At 40.0% G+C, this 18830-nt stretch overlaps 3 protein-coding genes across 3 annotated transcripts in view; 1 reads left to right on the plus strand and 2 right to left on the minus strand.

Annotated features, from left to right (window-relative positions):
• vsir (V-set immunoregulatory receptor) overlaps window positions 1-18830 on the minus strand; it is a 292760-nt gene that overhangs the window by 259776 nt on the left and 14154 nt on the right. The window lies entirely within an intron of this gene.
• cdh23 (cadherin-related 23) overlaps window positions 1-18830 on the plus strand; it is a 113803-nt gene that overhangs the window by 65596 nt on the left and 29377 nt on the right. The window contains exons 13-30 of the mRNA XM_061284542.1: window positions 780-844; window positions 1289-1526; window positions 2560-2665; window positions 2999-3126; window positions 5453-5525; window positions 6481-6597; window positions 6819-6931; window positions 7720-7827; window positions 10474-10663; window positions 10875-11020; window positions 11219-11438; window positions 11757-11909; window positions 12070-12183; window positions 12267-12415; window positions 16282-16342; window positions 16909-17057; window positions 17322-17457; window positions 18414-18802. Of these exons, the coding sequence (XP_061140526.1) occupies window positions 780-844; window positions 1289-1526; window positions 2560-2665; window positions 2999-3126; window positions 5453-5525; window positions 6481-6597; window positions 6819-6931; window positions 7720-7827; window positions 10474-10663; window positions 10875-11020; window positions 11219-11438; window positions 11757-11909; window positions 12070-12183; window positions 12267-12415; window positions 16282-16342; window positions 16909-17057; window positions 17322-17457; window positions 18414-18802 (2655 nt within the window). The remainder of the gene's footprint in view (window positions 1-779; window positions 845-1288; window positions 1527-2559; window positions 2666-2998; window positions 3127-5452; window positions 5526-6480; window positions 6598-6818; window positions 6932-7719; window positions 7828-10473; window positions 10664-10874; window positions 11021-11218; window positions 11439-11756; window positions 11910-12069; window positions 12184-12266; window positions 12416-16281; window positions 16343-16908; window positions 17058-17321; window positions 17458-18413; window positions 18803-18830) is intronic.
• On the minus strand, window positions 12520-14985 carry LOC133158594 (uncharacterized protein C10orf105-like). The gene is made up of 2 exons (XM_061285882.1): window positions 14917-14985; window positions 12520-13652 (listed from the first exon to the last, which is right to left on the minus strand). The coding sequence occupies exon 2, from the start codon at window positions 13638-13640 to the stop codon at window positions 13155-13157; it is 486 nt and encodes a 161-aa protein (XP_061141866.1). The 5' UTR covers window positions 13641-13652; window positions 14917-14985; the 3' UTR covers window positions 12520-13154.

The following is an 18830-nucleotide window of genomic DNA, read 5'->3' on the forward strand; positions in this document are numbered from 1 at the left end:
TCCACATGATTAATATTTTATGCTGGATGTCCTTTGTGATGGAACCTTCCCACTTATTAGGGCTTGGAACAGTGATTTTAAATTTAAGTTTATTTTAATCGGCAGTCGGCTGGCATCCAGTCCAGCGTCTGCCCTCCCTCTCAACAAAGGTCAGGTAATGTAGGCTCAAGCCCACCTTCAACTATAGAGGGGATATAGAAGATGAATGAATGGATGGATTTGTATTATTATAGAGTACTATACAGTAATATCTGCTAAAAACATTTTTACTATCAGGGTCAATCTCTTTCTTTTCTTCTTTTTTTCATAAAGCCCTCTGAGTGTCATAGAGTATACCAAGGTTTATTTATATTTTTACAAAAATGATATGACATTTAAATGTTCATTATTACATATTATGAGCCATTGGGGGTTGAATATTTTGGGGCATTTTTTAAAAAGGTTCCTTTGAGATTTTATTTGTTGTTTATGCTCTCACAGGCCATATATACTCTAGCCTAGGGGAAGTAGGTTCTCCATCCATTTTTGCTCCAAAATTATGGCAAAATAAAACATGTCTGCAGTATATCCAGACCATATCCACCTTGTTTGTGCCATTTGTTGACTCCCAATTGCGCTCGAGCCCACACAGCTTCTGCTGTGCCAAAGTAGAAAAATGTCCAGTCGTGAACTAAGCATGAAAACAATATACTAAACCCAGACTGTCTGTATCTGTATCCACTAATTTTTCCAAGAAATGTATTACTCCATAACAATCTTGTATTTCTTTTTTTATCCAGGCTACAGATGGGGACCTTGGCACATTTGGTATTGTGCGTTACTTCTTCAGCGATGAGCCAGACCAGTAAGATTAGTTTACAAATTCACTTCACTTTATCATATATATATTCTCTCGCAAAGGAAAATGGAAAACGAGAGGAGGCATAGCCAATGCCATCACTTTAAACTTGTGCTTTAAACTTGTCCTTCCAAACAATGCACGGTACAAACCATTCAGCAGCCTCTACACTTGTTGCCATCACCTTGCACAATATCTTGGAGTGAGTGAAGACACAATTTAGATTTTAGTAAATTATCGCAATCTGAGTAGATCACATAAAACGCCAATGCCGCATGTAATTTCTTGGAGTGAACATACAATTTAACATCCACTTTTAATCAGTCAATGAATTAATGAGTCATTCAATGAATCAATCAATCAATCAATCAGTCAATCGATCAGCCTAATGTGATGATACATGTCTCCACAGCCAGGACCATCAAGCCAATTATTTGTCTTGCCTTGCAGGTTTTCCTTAGATGCGGTGACAGGCTGGGTGATTCTGCGGTCCAGTTTGGATTACGAGTTAATGCGTCGCTTCACATTGACTGTGTTGGCGAAGGACGGCGGTGGAGAGGAGACCACCGGGAGAGTCCGAGTCAACGTATTGGACATAAACGACAACACGCCACTCTTCCAGAAGGAGGTTTACGTAGGCTCGTTGAGAGAGAACGAACAGGCTGTCCAGCCAGTGGCCCGAATCAGGGTGAGGGGATAAAAACTTCCAAGAATGGGAAAAAAACAATATATATATATATATATACTCAGTATACTGTGTATACTCAGTTGATGTTTTCATTCGTCTAGTACCTTGTTCTCCTCTGTGTTGTACTGTATAGTCATGTAGTTCTGTGCTTGTGTGCACTGTATCCAAGGAGATCAGACTGACCTGTTGTGTTTGCTATTTGTCACTGCCACACAAAAGCCAGAGGTGCATGGGCACAATGGTAACTAATGGCTCAGCACTTCTTTTGATTGTGCCCTCAAGAAAGCCTATTACATGGCTTGTAACGGAGGGTCCAGCCATGGTTTTCCCTTCCACAGTGCACAGTGGCAGCTTGTGTTTACACTGCAGGACTCCAAGCGATTACTTGGTTCAACGCCTGGCTCGCTGTGTTTGATGAGTCTAAGCTAACCTTAAACGCTTTTGATATTAATAAGCTGCCCTAGAGGAACGAGGAAGCCACATGTCACCAAATGCTGGGTCAGCAGACCCCATGCGCTAGACTTGGAATGGCCCACTAGACAAGCATAAAGTCAGGCAACAAAGTTTTGTTGAAATTGGTTGGTAATAAAAATACCAGATGTAAACAGAAGTGTTACAGTGACAGACTTTGCTGATGTTTTCTAAGACTTGTTTGATTTCCTATGATTGTCCTTGTTCAAATGCATTTAAATCAAAATGTGAGCTCATGTAAACAGAAGATTTGAAAACGTGCCCAACAGAATGATGCCAGTACACTGAAAACATCTGGAAGAGTCATGGCTAACTCCAGCCAAAAGCAAAAATAATGACGGAGTGGTATCATTGTTGTTATTATTGTGGGTTACCTCTGGAAATGTTTTTTTTTGGCCAGTTTTTTACTAAGTTGGTGTTTTGATATCCTGAGGCTAATAGCTGGAACCGGCTTAAATGTGGGCAGTAAAAAGCTGGCACTGGTTGAGTTTTTGTTTCGCTTTGCACTCACTCACTCAAAATCTATAACTCTAGATTTCTTCTGTACCTTTCTTGCCCACAGGCAACAGATGAGGATTCTCCTCCTAACAACTTCATCACATACGCCATCATTTCAGCTTCGGCTTTCCCTCACTACTTCAGTATCATCATGGTGGAAGGATATGCAGGTGTGTTTAGCATTGAAAAAATAAGAATGCATTTTTGCTGTGTGCTATATTTTGTAGTTGCCAAACACCTGAATTCATCCAATATGTAGGACAATTCGAGGCTAACCATCTTAGCAGGAGCAGGTTTGCAGTAGACTCTTCTGATTAACATGACTCTGCTTCAGTGTGCAAATCAAGGTCCAAAAAGGAACACTTGGATGAGTTTGGTATGGAAGAACATGACCTCTTAAGTAAAATCAGATCAATGGACACATTCCTCTCTAGATAGAATCTCTTCGAAAGTCTTCACCAATATGGAAAGGCTTACCTTCTCTTATAATCTCCCTTCATCAGTGATCAGCGTAACCAGGCCTCTAGACTACGAAAAAATTCCCAGTGGAACAATCCATCTGACGGTTATGGCCAAAGACGGAGGAAACCCAGCGCTCAACAGTACTGTCGCTGTCACAGTCGAGGTTATTGTAAGTAGAGCCCTACGAAATACACACGTACAAGGACACACAACATGCGTACTTTGTAGAGGTAGTATACACCCTAAACTACTAAAAGTCGCACCGGAGTACAAGTCGCATCGGCCATAAAATGCGCAATAAAGGGGAAAAACATATATAAATCGCACTGGAATTTAAGACGGATTATGGGGAAAATTTATCTGGCAAAATTCAACACCAAGTACAGACATGAACCAGCAAAAACAGGCTAAAGTTTAGCCGCTAGACGATACGGTATGTTAACGTGACATAAACACAAGCGAGGAGCTGAGAACGGGCCTGACGTAACATTAAGAGTTATTCAAATAACAAATAACTAGATTATTCCTGGGCACATTTTGACAAATATGTATGAATGTAAATATGTAAATTAGGTCAACTAAAGAGTAAATTGTCCGTAATTGTGCACGTGGGTTTTTGTTAAAGTCAGCTGGAATAGACTCCAGTGCACCCGTGACCCGAAATGGCACAAGTGGTGGATTGATGGAGGATGCAACTAAAAAAAAAAGTAACTGTAGGACTGTTATGGAAATTTAATTAAATTGTTTGAATTGCGTTTAATAATTTCAGTATGATACCTCCTCAAAGAAGCATTTGCTAATACAAGTACTATCAACACTACAAAGTGGTTTTCTGGACAAGCTCTCCAACTGGATTGGATTGATGGAGGATGCAACAAAAAAAAAAAATAACTGTAGGACTATTATGGAAATTGAATTAAATTGTTTGAATTGCATTTAATAATTCCAGTCTGATGCCTCCTCAAAACACATTTGCTAGTATACGTACTATCAACACTACAAAGTGGTTTTCTGGACAAGCTTTCCAACTGTTTGTTTTGCAGTTTTGCATCAATCTTTGAACAGTAAAAGTATTCAAACAACTATTATGCATACGATACTAAACATAAAGTTCCAGAAGGTATACAGAAGTTAGAGAGTGTGCCTTCACTTTGTTGTGAGATCTTCATCGACAATAACCTTATACCTGCAAAAATACACTTTCCCTTTCCTCTAAAACATTGACAGCGAATTCCCCATCCATCATTTCAGAAAGGCTGCTAATATTTTTGAAAAGGTCTGTAGTTTATCATTTGATATGGAAAAATAGGAAATGTATCATTATAGTGTGTGCACAAAGTGTGCACTGAAAATCAACTTAATGTCTGGGTGAAATCATATTTGTTTTTCAATCACTGATTGATTGCAATTACTGAGGACCAAAGGGTTGATCAAAATATATATTTTGATGTACCTACAATATATGGTGTTTTATTTAATTATATTGATGCTTCCTAGAGAGTTTCTAACCATCAAAATAAACACACGTTGCTAGTCAATTGGCATATTTTGGTGCCCTACATGAGAAAGAAATGATGTTGGGGCAAATATTTACCGCAATGCAAAAGTCATCAGGGAGAGATGATCATAATTCTGTATTCCGCACATATCTTTCTTGCTTCCTATTTCCCTCGTCACTTTGCCACAATGTTGTGACTCCTGCCACAGTGGTTTATCAACTGATGACAAAATCACACACAATGCCCAAGCGTAACATGGAGACTGCAGAGATAACGGCGCCAGTTACTGTTGCTCAAGTGTTAAATTTTTTTTGCAGCTCACACAGAAAAAAATCTCACTATGAATAACTAGACAATGAGATGGGTTGGTGCGACAAAATGCAATCCAGTCCTGCTGTGGGGGAAGTGAATATGAAGGTTGATGCTGATCCACAATATAAATGTTGATAACTCTCAATTTTCAAGGTATTGGGTGCCGTTGAGCATTTTATGGGAATAGTGGAGCCTTGCCTTTCCGAGTCCACCAGATGTTGCGCTGATGGAAAAAAAAGTGTGCTATTTTACCCAACAGTGTAGCAATTTAATTGGAAATGAATCTGTATGACTCAACATATATCGGGCAGTACATGAGTGGTTAGCACATATGGCCAACACTTCTGAGATCGTTTATGATATAATATAGCTTTTCAGGTAATTTCCCAAGTGTATTTCTTTCTACTTCACAAAAATGGTTGCACAAATTAGTGACCAGAAATGAATCCAAGCAATTCTTTTAATCTACATGGCATAATTGACACGCTGCTTGTGAAAGTGCATTTTTTTTTAATGAATCACAAATATCTTTATTTTTCAAATTGCAGTGTATCGCCAATAAAGGAGAAATATGTTCGTATCAGAGCTGTTGAATGTATACAGTTTGTTTTTCCAACATAAATGGACTCTCATTGTCCCCCTCACTGAACAGCTGTTGATGTTTATATTTTCTACCACTTCCAGGATGAAAATGACAACCCACCCGAGTTTAGCAAGCCATCCTATATTGTCAAGATTCCAGAGAACATTAATGCTGGTGAGTAAACCTTTACATTTAGACTAAGTGCCTTCAAAGCACTTCCTGGCTTATACAACACGCACACAATTATATGTGTCCAAATCACATTATCTTGCCTCTGTTTGTGCTTTAGGGTTTGCTTTTTTTTTTTTTTCCTATTTTGCATTGTCTTCAAGCCTATACTGTTTCATTTGTTTCGATTTTGTACGATCAAATAGTCCAAACGCTGGCTATTGACTATTCAAAGCTACATCATTGGCTGCTATATTCATTTTCATGCATGCATTCAGAGATGAGTTTTATCCCAGGCATTAGATTAGCTTCCACTTGCTAGAGGGAAATGAGATATTTTGCCTGCCCCCCCCCCCTCTCTCTCTCTCACTGAGGCTTCTTTTGTATCTCAGAGATGATTTGAAGGAACACATTGGGCCGTCGCTGAGATTTACAGGACTATGGCTAAAGCCCTTGGGTCTGAACTGAGGACCTATGGTTCTGGTTGTTCAGACCAGCCTGGATTCTTTTTATTGATCAGGGCTGTGCCAGTTACCCATGCCAAACAAGATGATAGCCTGCTAATCCATAAACTCTCTGACTGTCATACAACTGCGATGTGGATTAAGGCAAAGAATGCCACTTTTGTGGGCTGTATCTAGCATGCCATTTGTAGTTGCTTTCTTTTTTTTTCTCAAGATTTTCAGTGTACGTTTACTCGTCGGAAACATTTCTCTATTTAATGCATTCCAATTTGACTTCACCACAGTGCTAAAAAGAGTATATTTTTAAATGTCTCTCTCACAGTATCAGTCAGACGTGCTGCCATTAGGTGAGCCTGACATAAACATATAGAAAAGTTGTCTTTTTAATTGTAAAATCCCTCATTTCTATTTAATTTTATACACCGATTATCTCACCGACTGTTGCTTCTGTTTATTTATTTATTTTTTCCGCTTGTATTCCTGCCAACTCTCTGCAGGGGCTACAGTGCTGGTTGTCAATGCCACTGATTTGGATGCCTCTCGAGAGTTTGGCCAGGGCTCACTCATCTACTCCCTGGAGGGCTCTTCCCAATTTCGTCTTAACTCACGTTCTGGTACGTGTGCATGTGTTATAACAAAGTGGATCCTTTTTATTGGCAAATTGAATGTGGACAGTCCAAAGGAAGAACAGAAAGAATTCTCTAGTAGATCACACGCCATTGTTCCTTGTTTAGACATGTCTACTGTCCATATTTCTAGTTACTTTTTATCAACTCCCTCCAATTGTTGTTGACATCTTGATATATTTGGCTATATAAATGTGTTTGTGGCTCAGGAGAAATCACAACCACAGCCTTGCTGGACCGAGAGCTGAAGTCAGAGTACATCCTCATCGTCAGAGCTGTAGATGGAGGTGTTGGCCCACAACAAAAGACGGGCATTGCCACGGTAAATACGTTCAGGAGCCATTTCACTTAAACAAACTCTTCATTTAGTTATCTAACTTTGTATGTCAAAATAAAAGAACCACAGTTTTCCCTGAAGTCACCCCTTTAATATTTTGGCTGTTTGCTTCGGGTTGCCGAAAGATGAACTGTTTGAGGTCAATTGAGCTCTAGAGTAGTTTTTTGTCCAGGATGTCTCTGTACGTTGCTGAATTCTTTTTTCCCTCAAACCTGGCTAGTTTCCCACTTCCACTACTGAAAAACAAGGGCATAGCATGATGCTAACACAATCATGCGTCACTGTAGGGATGATATTGGCCAGGTGATGAGTAGTGTCTGGGTTCATCTTGACATGATATCTGAGATTCACGAGGGAAAGCTTTGTCTCATCGGGGAATTCGGTCTCTCAGTCGTCTGAGAGTCCTTCTGGTGGCTTTGGGTAAACTCAAGTGAGACCATCAGGTTCTTGGTAACCCTCCTGATTAAGACCCTTCTTACCTGATCAATCACTTCAGACAAGAAGGCAGCTACCGGAGGTGTCCTGGTGGAAATCGGATGCACCTAGTCTCAATTGTAAGCTTCGTGACAATCTGATTTTGCAGTTGTTTGTATGTAGAAAAATAAATGCAGAATTTGAAATAAAAATCACTGCGCATTATTATGGGGTGTTATATGTGGGAAAAATACATTGGAATAAGTGTCATAACAACTCAAATACATTTTCATCTTGGTCATGACCTTGATTTGGATTGAGTTCATTTCCCCCCACATTACTGTCTCCCACTTGCATAGGTCAACATCACCATCTTGGACATTAATGACAATGCCCCCCAATGGAAAGATGAGCCATACCATGCCAATGTGGTGGAGATGAGCCCAATCAACACAGACGTCATCTCTGTGAGTCTGCCACATCCAATTTGACAACACTGGCTACTAGATTATAGATTACATATACTCTAATAGTTAATACACTGAAAATATTATGTTTTTAATATTTCTGTAATATTGAATTTTTTTGGTTGTCATTTAGCCGAATGCAAAATCCATTTTACACTGACATAATTATCATAGTACCATACCGTTTTTTTCCATGTATAATGCGCAAAATTTAACTAATTTATTGTCCTAAAATCTGGGGTGCGCATTATACATGGGTACAAAAAAAAGATTTTTTTTTTTTTTTTTAATCCGGATATCATACGGAGGCCGCCATTACAGATGCGCTTTCTTCTCTGCTGTTCACTTCAAACACGCTCCATACGAACACAATGCTCTCGTATCAGACGCTTGCTAGATCACCTGCCCGTTTGCTGTCACAATGTACCCTACACAAATCCGAAACATTTCTTCGCTATTGAGTATGCTAGCGCATGCGCAGTGATACTGACCGGCAGAATAACATCCGGTTGTTCCCAAAGATGATCTTTTTTCTGAAATAATTTTACGTTCACGGACTTAAGTAGGAGTCCAAATTTGGGTGCGTATTATACATGGGTACAGGCTTTTTTCCAGCATCGACATGCCATTTTTAGGGTGCGTATTATACATGGGGGCGCATTATACATGGAAAAAAAACGGTATTTGTCTTTTATGTGACACAGGTAGGGATTTGAACCGAGGGTGTTTTCTTTTAATCTGAATGCACAGTCAGTCCGTATATTACACATAGTCGTGCCCACTAGACTACATAGACAAATTGCAGTCACTGTGTAGGTCATCACAAAGTAAATGCTTGAATATTGCTACTAAACTCTCTCATTGTCCTGCTGGTGTCTTTGGCTCCGTGCTGTTGGAAATTAAGCCCTGATCATTCATTAATTAAAGAGGCGTCGCTGAGTGTAATTAAGGGAGTCCGATTGCTAATTAAAATGTAGCCTGCAGTCATACACTCGGCAAATTATTCAGATGTCAGGCAGGCAAACTAGAGCCCGTCTTGCACAGACACCAATGGTGAAATGGTGAGGAAAGACACAAATATTGATTTAATAAAATGTTCATCCTTGTATTTTAGGGCTGTAAAATACAGCCTTAAAAATATACTTTTTAAGTAAACCAAACAGTTTGTAACCTTAATAGGGTGCTGTTTGTTCCCTCCAAAAGGTTAACATAACTAACAAGATTGTTTTCTTTCTTTTTCTTTTTTCATACAGTCTAGTTTTGCTAAAATTTAGTCTAACAAGGTGGTTGTTTAGGAGTTGCATATACAGGTTATGATCCTTTATCCATGTTTACACTTTTTTTTTAGGTTGCAAAACTACTGTAGACCTACAAAGTGGAATTCTGTATTTGAGACACGCAATCAATTACATAAAAAATAAACCACCATTCCCAATGATACATATTTATATTTAGAGACATTTTAAATCGATATAACCAGTAATGGTGTTTTTTTTTTTTTAATTATTTGCATTTTAATTGTAAATATGGCTCTTAAAAATTGAAATTTAAAGGGATACATGGACTCAAAAAAAAATTATGAAATAAATATTTTACACTTTGCCGGAATATTATCTTATTTTGCACCAAAGGAGAATAGACCTATACAGGCTATTAATTTGCATCTATATGTCTATTTTGATCTCTCCATTTTGGCATCCTTGGGTCTAATAAAGATGGCAGATTTGGGAAACCGTTTGGCCACACCCATTACCTTGTTTGGTAGTGCCGCCTCAAAGACTGTGATGTAATAGATAAAAATACGTAATAGAAAATGGAGAAAATTGAACGGAGTATAAAAATATGTCCCCAAACATATTGTAAAAGTATCTTTGCAGCACCTGGAGGGATTAGATTATTTTTTTCTACAATCCTGGAGACTCCAAGTGTGCAATAAAATGTATTTTAAAGCTAAAAAAGTGTTTTTTCTATGATATGTCTCCTAAATATTAAAAGTATTTTCATTCAAAGTGAAAAAAGGGAAGCAAATCATTTCCACAGAATGTAAGCTTCCTCAAATATCAACAACACACATCACTGTGTTGAACATCTTTCAGTGAGCTCTAGGGTCAGGCCAGAAATAATTACTTCAACTGACCCCCAAAAGCACACTTGCTCGCTTCTTACAGCACCTTCATTTTTTTGCAGTTGCTTATCAATAGGCCTCCAATTTGCCCGCTTACCATGTTGCCTTAATAATTAAATACCTGAAAAACCTTTGTTCCTCTAATGACCAATTAACCATTTTCCAGCATTTTTAGTCAGGGCATTGAATAATTGATCAGCTCTTTAAAATCCAGCAAATGTTTTAGCCGGGCTCCCCTTCCAAGGCATTCATCACTGAGCTCACCGAAAGAGACGTCATCATTTTTCTTATTACCGAGTGCTTCAGTATGTGTGTGTGTATGTGTGCGTTACTCTGAAGGTGAGGTGGGGAATGCAGTGCACTTATCAGTCCTCCTCTCCTGTCATCTGTCAGTTTCTGTCATCTTCCCTATTAACTCTGGCTTGTTAAGCACATTTTATTAAGACACACCATCAAACCTGTGGAATAAGCTGTTGTTAAAGATGCCAATGAATGAAGCATATTTGTTTCCTTCTGTCCAGGTACTGGCGCTGGACCCTGACAATGGTCAGAATGGGACTGTGGTGTACAGTATCAGCACAGAAAACCCATTCTACACCATAAACAGCAACACTGGGAAAATCCGCACCAGCGGGGTAACCCTGGACAGGGAAAGCTCCGACCCTAGGGTCACGATGCTCATGAGAAACATCATCATCTCTGTTGTTGACCGTGAGTGGTGTTAGTTTGTTTGACTCATCTGTAAAGCAAGCGTCAGTGACTTTATACCACCGAGTAGATGTGCTTTCAATTCTGGGTGATTAGTGTCTATTTTCAAGCCTCAGTCCTTAAGTTTTATGTTGACCATGAAACGTTTTATTGTGCACGATAAATTCCCTTGACCATGGGTTGTTTCTTTATGTTTCTCTGGCGCCCTCTGTAGGTGGTCAACCTCCCCTGCGAGCATCAGCAAGCGCAACAGTATTTGTCAACCTGCTTGATCTCAATGACAATGACCCAGCCTTTGTCAACCTCCCATTTGTGGCTGAAGTACCAGAGGGTCTCCCTATTGGTTCATCTGTGTTTAAGGTACTATATTTGGGCATAAACGTTTTGGGAGTGGCAAGAGAATTTACTTAACCCACCTTCACAGTTACTTCAAAAGGGGAAGCCGCTCAATTACTGTGTCAGCTCTTTTATGTGTAATGGCAATGTTTGATTATATATGTATTTGACCATATGAAAGCTTCTAAATAGTTTGTGGCCGTCCCACCTTTCCTCTTTTAGATTCAGGTGGAGGACCCAGATCAGGATAAGAACGGTTTGATTACCATGGCGTTGCAGATGGGTATGCCTCGCTTGGACTTTTACCTGAACACTTCCACTGGCATTCTCACCTCATCTGCAATGCTTGATCGCGAGCAGATTGCACAATACCATTTGAGGATTATAGCATATGATGCAGGAAAATTCCCTCGCACTTCAACTTCAACTCTCACTGTCACTGGTGAGTATCTAAATGTGTCTGATAATGAGAATTGCACTTGATTTTCTAAACTCTCCTGATATTATCCCGCAAATGAAACTGTTGAAGCATTTGATGAGTAAATTCTCACAGTCTTTAGGGGGTTCGCCTCTTAATCTCATTTCTTTGGATTCCACCGAGAGAGATGCTACCATCTGCTGGTGGCGCCTGATCATTCTAAAACGTGGCATTACGAGGACTGACCAAATGTCCACAGTCAAACTGACATATTAAAAATGAACTCTGTTGCCTTAATTGGCCCGGTAATATCACAACTACTCATTTCTGTGTATGTGTCAGTCCTAGATGTAAATGATGAGACACCCACCTTCAACCCTCGTGTATACAATGTGTCTCTGAAGGAGAGTGTCCCAAGAGACCACGTTGTTGCACGCCTCAGCTGCTCGGACAACGACGCTGGCCTCAATGCTGAGCTTAGCTACTTCATCACAGGTTAGAAGTCACGCTGGAGGAGGTTTTTAAGTTCTATGCATCAGTATGGCAGCTAATTTCGTTGTTACGGAAACTGTCGTGAGTGCAGGTGGAGTATGATGTGATTTTCGTTCCTAGCTGTTGATTGTAAAGGAGAGAATTTGAATGTTTGTGTTTGCAGGTGGTAATCAGGATGGTAAATTCAGCGTGGGCTTCAGAGATGGTATTGTTCGGACAGTGGTTGGCCTGGACAGAGAAACCCAGGCAGCATACACAATGATCGTAGAAGCTATAGGTGTGTTTGTGCGTAATGTGTACAGTGATGTTACTATATCAATTGTCGAGTCTTTCGGTAAATGGTTCTGTTTGTGCTCACAGACAATGGTCCAGCGGGCAGCAGAAGGACAGGCACAGCCACTGTGTTTGTTGAAGTTCAAGATGTTAATGACAACAGACCCATTTTCCTCCAAAACAGCTATGAGACCAGCATCCTGGAGACTGTGGCCAAGGGGGCTAGCATCCTCCAGGTGAAAACATTTGAACAAACTTCCATAGTCAGGCTAAGGAAAAATTACTTTATTGTCCAACGTAGTAACACCAAAGAAAACCAATGCTGGGTTTAAGTTGCATTTGAGATTTCAGTGTTGCTTAATGTAAATTTCGAGTGGAATCAGGAATATTTTTGACCTACCGTATTTTCCGGACTATAAGGCGAACCTAAAAACCTCAAAAGCCGACAGTGCGCCTTATAGTCCGGTCCGCTTTATATATGGACCAAATTCCTAAATTTAAACTGGCCCGAAGCATTGTGTCATAAAATCAATCATAAGTGGCCCGCTGAAGACTATAAATCATGAATCAAAAAGACTATGGATCATTACTTTGTGATTATAAAGTAATTTGTTGCGTCTGGAATTGAAATAAAAAAGATGAAATGGAGAATGATTTGATTTGGATGCATTAGTGCGCCTTATAGTCCGGTGCGCCTTATGTAAGGACAAAGCTTTAAAATGGGCCATTCATTGAAGGTGCGCCTTATAGTCCGGAAAATACGGTAATTAAGTTGGAAAAGCAGATTGTTCAGATTGACTTGCGCTCATTTCACTCATTACGAAACAACTGAATGTGCAGGAAAAATGCTCTCCGAAGTATTTCCACTTTCTGAAATTTCTAAGACGTTCAAAGATTTCAAATTCAAAACTTTCATGTTTGGTATTAATGACTAGCAGTGTCTGTCCTTCACTCAGTCCTTGGCTCGTGGTCTTGCTAGATCTCAGTGACGTAGTCATACAGACAAGGCGTAGTAAGGTGCAGCTCCGTGTTGACCCCCGTCTGCGCTGTCCGTGTGCCTGGAGAATGGGAAGCACGTGTGTTCCCGTGCTCATGTGGCCTTCGATGAGGGGGTCTTCTGAAGGACATATTGTAGGAGCGTCGATAGGAGCCCAGCCTCTTCCACACTTTGAGTTGCGGTTCGCTAGACTGGGTCCTTTCATGTTTCAGAGTCTCTCCTGAGCCACAGCCCGCTTCACATTCCCCGTCTTCTCTAAAGCGTCGGCACACTGCCAAGAAGATGGCCAACCCTGCCAGCAGCAGCGATAAACCCAGCACCACCATCATAGTGAATTCTGGGTCATGGTTATCAACAGAATGCGAGGAGATGGTGGGGGTGATAGTGCTGGTTGACATATTGAACACCGTGTTTTCCCTGTTGGAGGCAAGGCTAAAGTTTGTTCCCAGATGACTGGTGTTCATGTTGCAGTTGACCTGGTTAAAAAGAACACAGTAAGATTTTCAACTACGGTGTTAAAATGTGTCCGAATATTTGAAGTGTCAGCTCTCTTTGATATGCAATGTTTTGCTTCACCAACTACAGTGAACCAAGCTGAGTTGGTTTATTTAGGAGCGTGTTTTGATTGGATTGGGATCATGCACTCAAGGGTTTTCCTTCATATGCACACACATGCACAAATAAAAGATTAAAGCTTGCATAGATATGCAGATTTGCCAAGTGTTTGGCATTTGCAGCAATTATGTGGCTATTAAATCAAGGTTAAAAAAACAGCCATTGCCTGACAGGAGGTCTTCAATGCAAAACAAATTGGTTTTATTAAAAAGGCCCTTGTAAAATGCAAGTCGACCACCTCTTCTACACAGGTCTCCAATTATCCCCCTTTCTTTCGCCGCGCCCCCATCTTCAGCGTTGTAACATTTGTAAATGTCATCGTCCTTAATGCAATGGAGACAAAGCGTAGCTTATCGGTTTAACGGAAACACACTGAGATGTGAAATTATTTTCAAGACTAAATGCCAGCAAAGCTGTGAGATAGGCCAGTGGAGCAAGAGGCTTGTTGAAGACTCCCTTCATTAGTCTGTGACTTAAACGCATACTTTACTTTTTATATGCACACACAACTACTGTTTACTACAAAGTTTTTGGCATGCATTGCATCAAAGTTTTTGTCAATCACTGCAACTCCTACAGATTTTTATTGTTATAGTTTCACCTTCTAGACAATTGATACTTTTAGATACATCTATCTATCTGTCTATCTATCTATCTATCTATCTATCTATCTATCTATCTATCTATCTATCTATCTATCTATCTATCTATCTATCTATCTATCTATCTATCTATCTATCTATCTATCTATCTATCTATCTATCTATCTATCTATCTATCTATCTATCTATCTATCTATCTATCTATCTATCTATCTATCTATCTATCTATCTATCTATCTATCTATCTATCTATCTATCTATCTATCTATCTATCTATCTATCTATCTATCTATCTATCTATCTATCTACCTACCTATCTACCTAACCACCCATCCACCCATCCATCCATCCATCCATCCATCCATCCATCCATCCATCCATCCATCTATACATCACTGTCTCCTAAATATACTTTACATGTATATAAAAATGCAACATTTGATTTTTAACTTAATAATACACACTCTATTCATTAGATTGAGTATATTCAAACAAAACATATTTTAAAATACATGCTACTCACAGCCCCACTTTACAGTTCCTGTAACAGAGGTCAGACCTGTTCCTTGGCTCCACACTTGTTTTTCCCCCTCTAAAAACTGTTCCTTTCCCAGAGACAAGAGGGGAAATAGTGGGGAAGACGAGGAGGGGAGCAGTGAAGGAATGGGGTGCAACAATGTCTCATTTTTGTTTCCTTCCCAGCAAAGCGAGTCCCCTTCCTCCAGCTGAGCCACACTGAGACTTGGTGGTCAACCACTGTTTGCTCACATGCAACACGTCCTTTACCCTTCCAACATCTGGCTCTTCAGTATACTCACAAAGTTGATGCACCCCTTTTTATGGCTTAAGTGGTGCGGTCCACTGTGTAATACCCTATTCATCACCCACCAGTCTGACCCCCCAGACTCTTTTTTTCTCTTTTCCACCCCTCCCCTTTCTCCACATCTTTTTATAAAGCTAATGAGACTCAAGTTGGGCCCCTCTTCACTGTGCTAGTAGAGAGCGCAAAGGGGGACAGCGAGAGAGGGAGGGAGGGAGAGAGCAAGATGGTGTTTGTATGTGTGTGTGCCCACACATGCATACGTGAAGAAATATGCGCGGGTGTGCGTCGTAATGCAATTTAAAATGCGGTTTGTGAGCACTGCTGCAGGCTTTGACACATCCACAGAGGAGCACGCTGAGCCATGAAGTCGGCCTCATCCAGTGCCAGCAGAGCTCTAGATTCAAAAGTCAGTCTCATGACATGGTCCATTCAAGCGTACGCCACTTTTTATCAGCGTACGCTCCACGGAGCCAAGCTGTCTGTGCTCGGCTTCTCGCTGGTTCTGGACGTCTGCCTGCGACACAGAGAGATGCTTTCTCGATGCCGAGCTGCGTTGGGGTGTTGTGTTGTGGTGGCAACAGGACGCTGGTTACCAAGTGGTTCGACTCAAAAGGAAGATGTCAATTGTTTCCCAAACGATTGCGGCAATGGTTGGATGAGCAAAAACTTCAGACAGATGCTGTTTTCTTTATCAATGTTAACTTTATTTACGCGTCCATATGATAACCTTTGTCCAAATTCTCGCCTTCATCCATACATCTATTTGCCAACCCATCAACCAAGTCATAAGACATTTTATTTGATTTTACGAACAATTTTATTTGATTGCCACAGACATGCATTTATACATTTGAAGAGAAGTGTATTTATATACCGTAATTTTCGGACTATAAGTCGCACCGGAGTATAAGTCGCACCAGCCATAAAATGAAAAAAAACATATATATGTATATAAGTCGCTCCTGAGTATAAGTCGCCCCCCCACCCAAACTATGAAAAAAACGCGACTTATAGTCCGAAAATTACGGTACTTGGATTTCGCTCTAAGTTTTTATTGTCAATCAGGTACAAGCTACGGATGCCGACCAAGGGGAGAATGGCCTTGTACTCTACAGGATTGTCACTGGTATGAATGAACTTTGTTTCTTCCATGCATTTTCCATTATCATGCAGTGATTCCTAACCAGAGAAAAAAAATAAAAATTTTAAATCTCAAAAGTCAAAAACTAACTAAAATTAATTATAGCCAGTTTAGTTTACTTTTACACACAATACATAGAGACCTGTTGTTGTTTTCTAACTTGCACTCAACAAATACTGCGAATATTTTAAAAAAGCTAAAACTAAATTGAGTAAATCTAAATGAAAATGAAGCATTTGAGAAAAAGAAAACAATTAAAACTCACAAACATGCTTTAAAAATGAATCAAAATGAACTGACTTTAAAAAATAAAAAACTAAGCATAACAAAAAATTACAACCTATTATACAAAATGTGATGTTTTAGCTGTTGACGAATATTGTGAAAAGGCAACACCAAACCTCAATTTTCACATCCCTATCATATGTGTATTTCAATTAGGTGAAAGTGACACGTAGAATTACTTTTTTTTGGGGGTGGGGGGGTATTTATTCTGTGAGACAATAGTATTTTTTTAAGTGTGTGCATGCTGCATGTGTGCTTTAATACAGGTAACAGTCTCAACCTGTTCAGCATTGACAAACAAACAGGTCTGCTGACCAGAGGCCTTCGTGCTTTGGACAGAGAGACAAGCAGCTCTCATCTATTAGAAGTGGAAGCCTACAACAGTGACGAGGGAAGCATGAGGAGCTCTGTGAGGGTGAGCTGACAGATAGTGTCAAATGGATTCTTGTGCTTCGATCCAGCATTATAGAGATAGTGTGGCATGAAATTTCCTTTCTTTTACTTTTGTGTTTCTTAAAACCAGAACAGTCGCATTTTGAATAAAATTGTGTGGGACATCTGGGATTTGCCTTCGATCTTAACTATGACAGAAGAGAAAACTTTATTTTATTTTAGATATGTATGACATGAATATTTGTGAATGTAAATATGCACTTTTTGTTTGTCCGAACTCATACAGGTAATAGTGTATGTGGACGATAGCAACGATGAAGTGCCAGTGTTTACCCAGCAGCAATACAACCGTCTTGGCCTTCGGGAGACTGCTGGCGTTGGTACGTCAGTGATAGTGGTTCGTGCCACGGATCCTGACACGGGTGAGTTCAGTAGGAAGTGAGTGAAGGAACTGCAGCTTATTGGTTTTATGACTTGATTTTATTAGTTTTGTACTGCTGGTGAAAAAAGAAAAATATTCCTGTAAGGTGTTGAATTGCCTCCTCTCCACTTTTTTTTTTATTTTGCTTTTTATTTTGATGATTCTGAATAGTTTTTTTAAAATCATATTTACTTTGAAAGATCAAATGAAAAACATTTAAAATTGTATTTGACATTTGGAACTGCATCACTTTTTTTACTTCCCCTTTTGTAATGTACTTCGATTGTGTTCATTTACCCTTGAGCCACTACATTGAGTGAGGTTGGCGTCAATAGCATTATAACACAAGGCTTGTTGCTAAATACTCATCTTTCTTGTTTGCATTCACTTGCTCTTACTAAATATTTCGAGTCTGTTATTCTAAATTCAGTTTCAACATAAGTACCGTATTTTCCGCACTGTAAGGCGCACCTAAAAACCTCAGATTTTCTCAAAAACCGACAGTGCGCCTTATAATCCGGTGTGCCTTATATATGGAGCAATATTGAGCCACTACGGCAGGCGTGTCCAAATATATGGACTTGTATATGGACAAAGTTTTAAAATGGGCCATTTATTGAAGGTGCGCCTTATAATCCAGTGTGCCTTATATATGGACAAAGTTTTAAAATGGGCCATTCATTGAAGGTGCGCCTTATAATCCGGTGCACCTAATAGTGGGGAAAATACGGAAAAATTATTTTGTACCTTCTGGTCTTTAGATTCCTTTTGACACTCAATGGTTCGCAAAAACAAAAATTCAATAAATTATAAAGCTCAGCTCTATGCAGGTTAAATGAGGTAGGAATTTAGGGACATTTCTGGGAAGTTCCAGCCCTGTAAAACTTTACTTGAGGGTATACTTTATTCATTGATTTATGTATTACCACCCCAACCACACCTTTTCTTTCTGGTCAGGCGATGGTGGAGCAGTCGCTTATGCCCTTGTGTCCGGCTCGGATCACAAGTTTGAAGTGGACGTCAGCACCGGCCTGGTCACCACTGTGGACTACCTGGACTATGAAACCAAGACCACATATCTGATGAACATCTCAGCGACTGACCAGGCTCCACCGTTCCACCAGGGCTTCTGCACGGTTTATGTCACTTTACTCAATGAACTGGATGAGGCGGTGGCTTTCTTCTCAGCCGGTTATGAGGCGTCCCTACGCGAGAATATTGCCACGGGGACGGAGGTGGTCCAGGTACAAGCCCAGTCTGCTGACAACTTGAACCAGCTGACTTATAGATTCGATCCAGATACTTCACCCGCAGCCCTCGCCCTCTTCAAGATAGACAGCGTCACGGTGAGAAAAAAAAAAATGGTTCTGGGTG

The sequence above is a fragment of the Syngnathus typhle genome, linkage group LG8 (genome assembly GCF_033458585.1).
Source record: "Syngnathus typhle isolate RoL2023-S1 ecotype Sweden linkage group LG8, RoL_Styp_1.0, whole genome shotgun sequence".
NCBI classification, from domain to species: Eukaryota; Metazoa; Chordata; class Actinopteri; order Syngnathiformes; family Syngnathidae; genus Syngnathus; species Syngnathus typhle.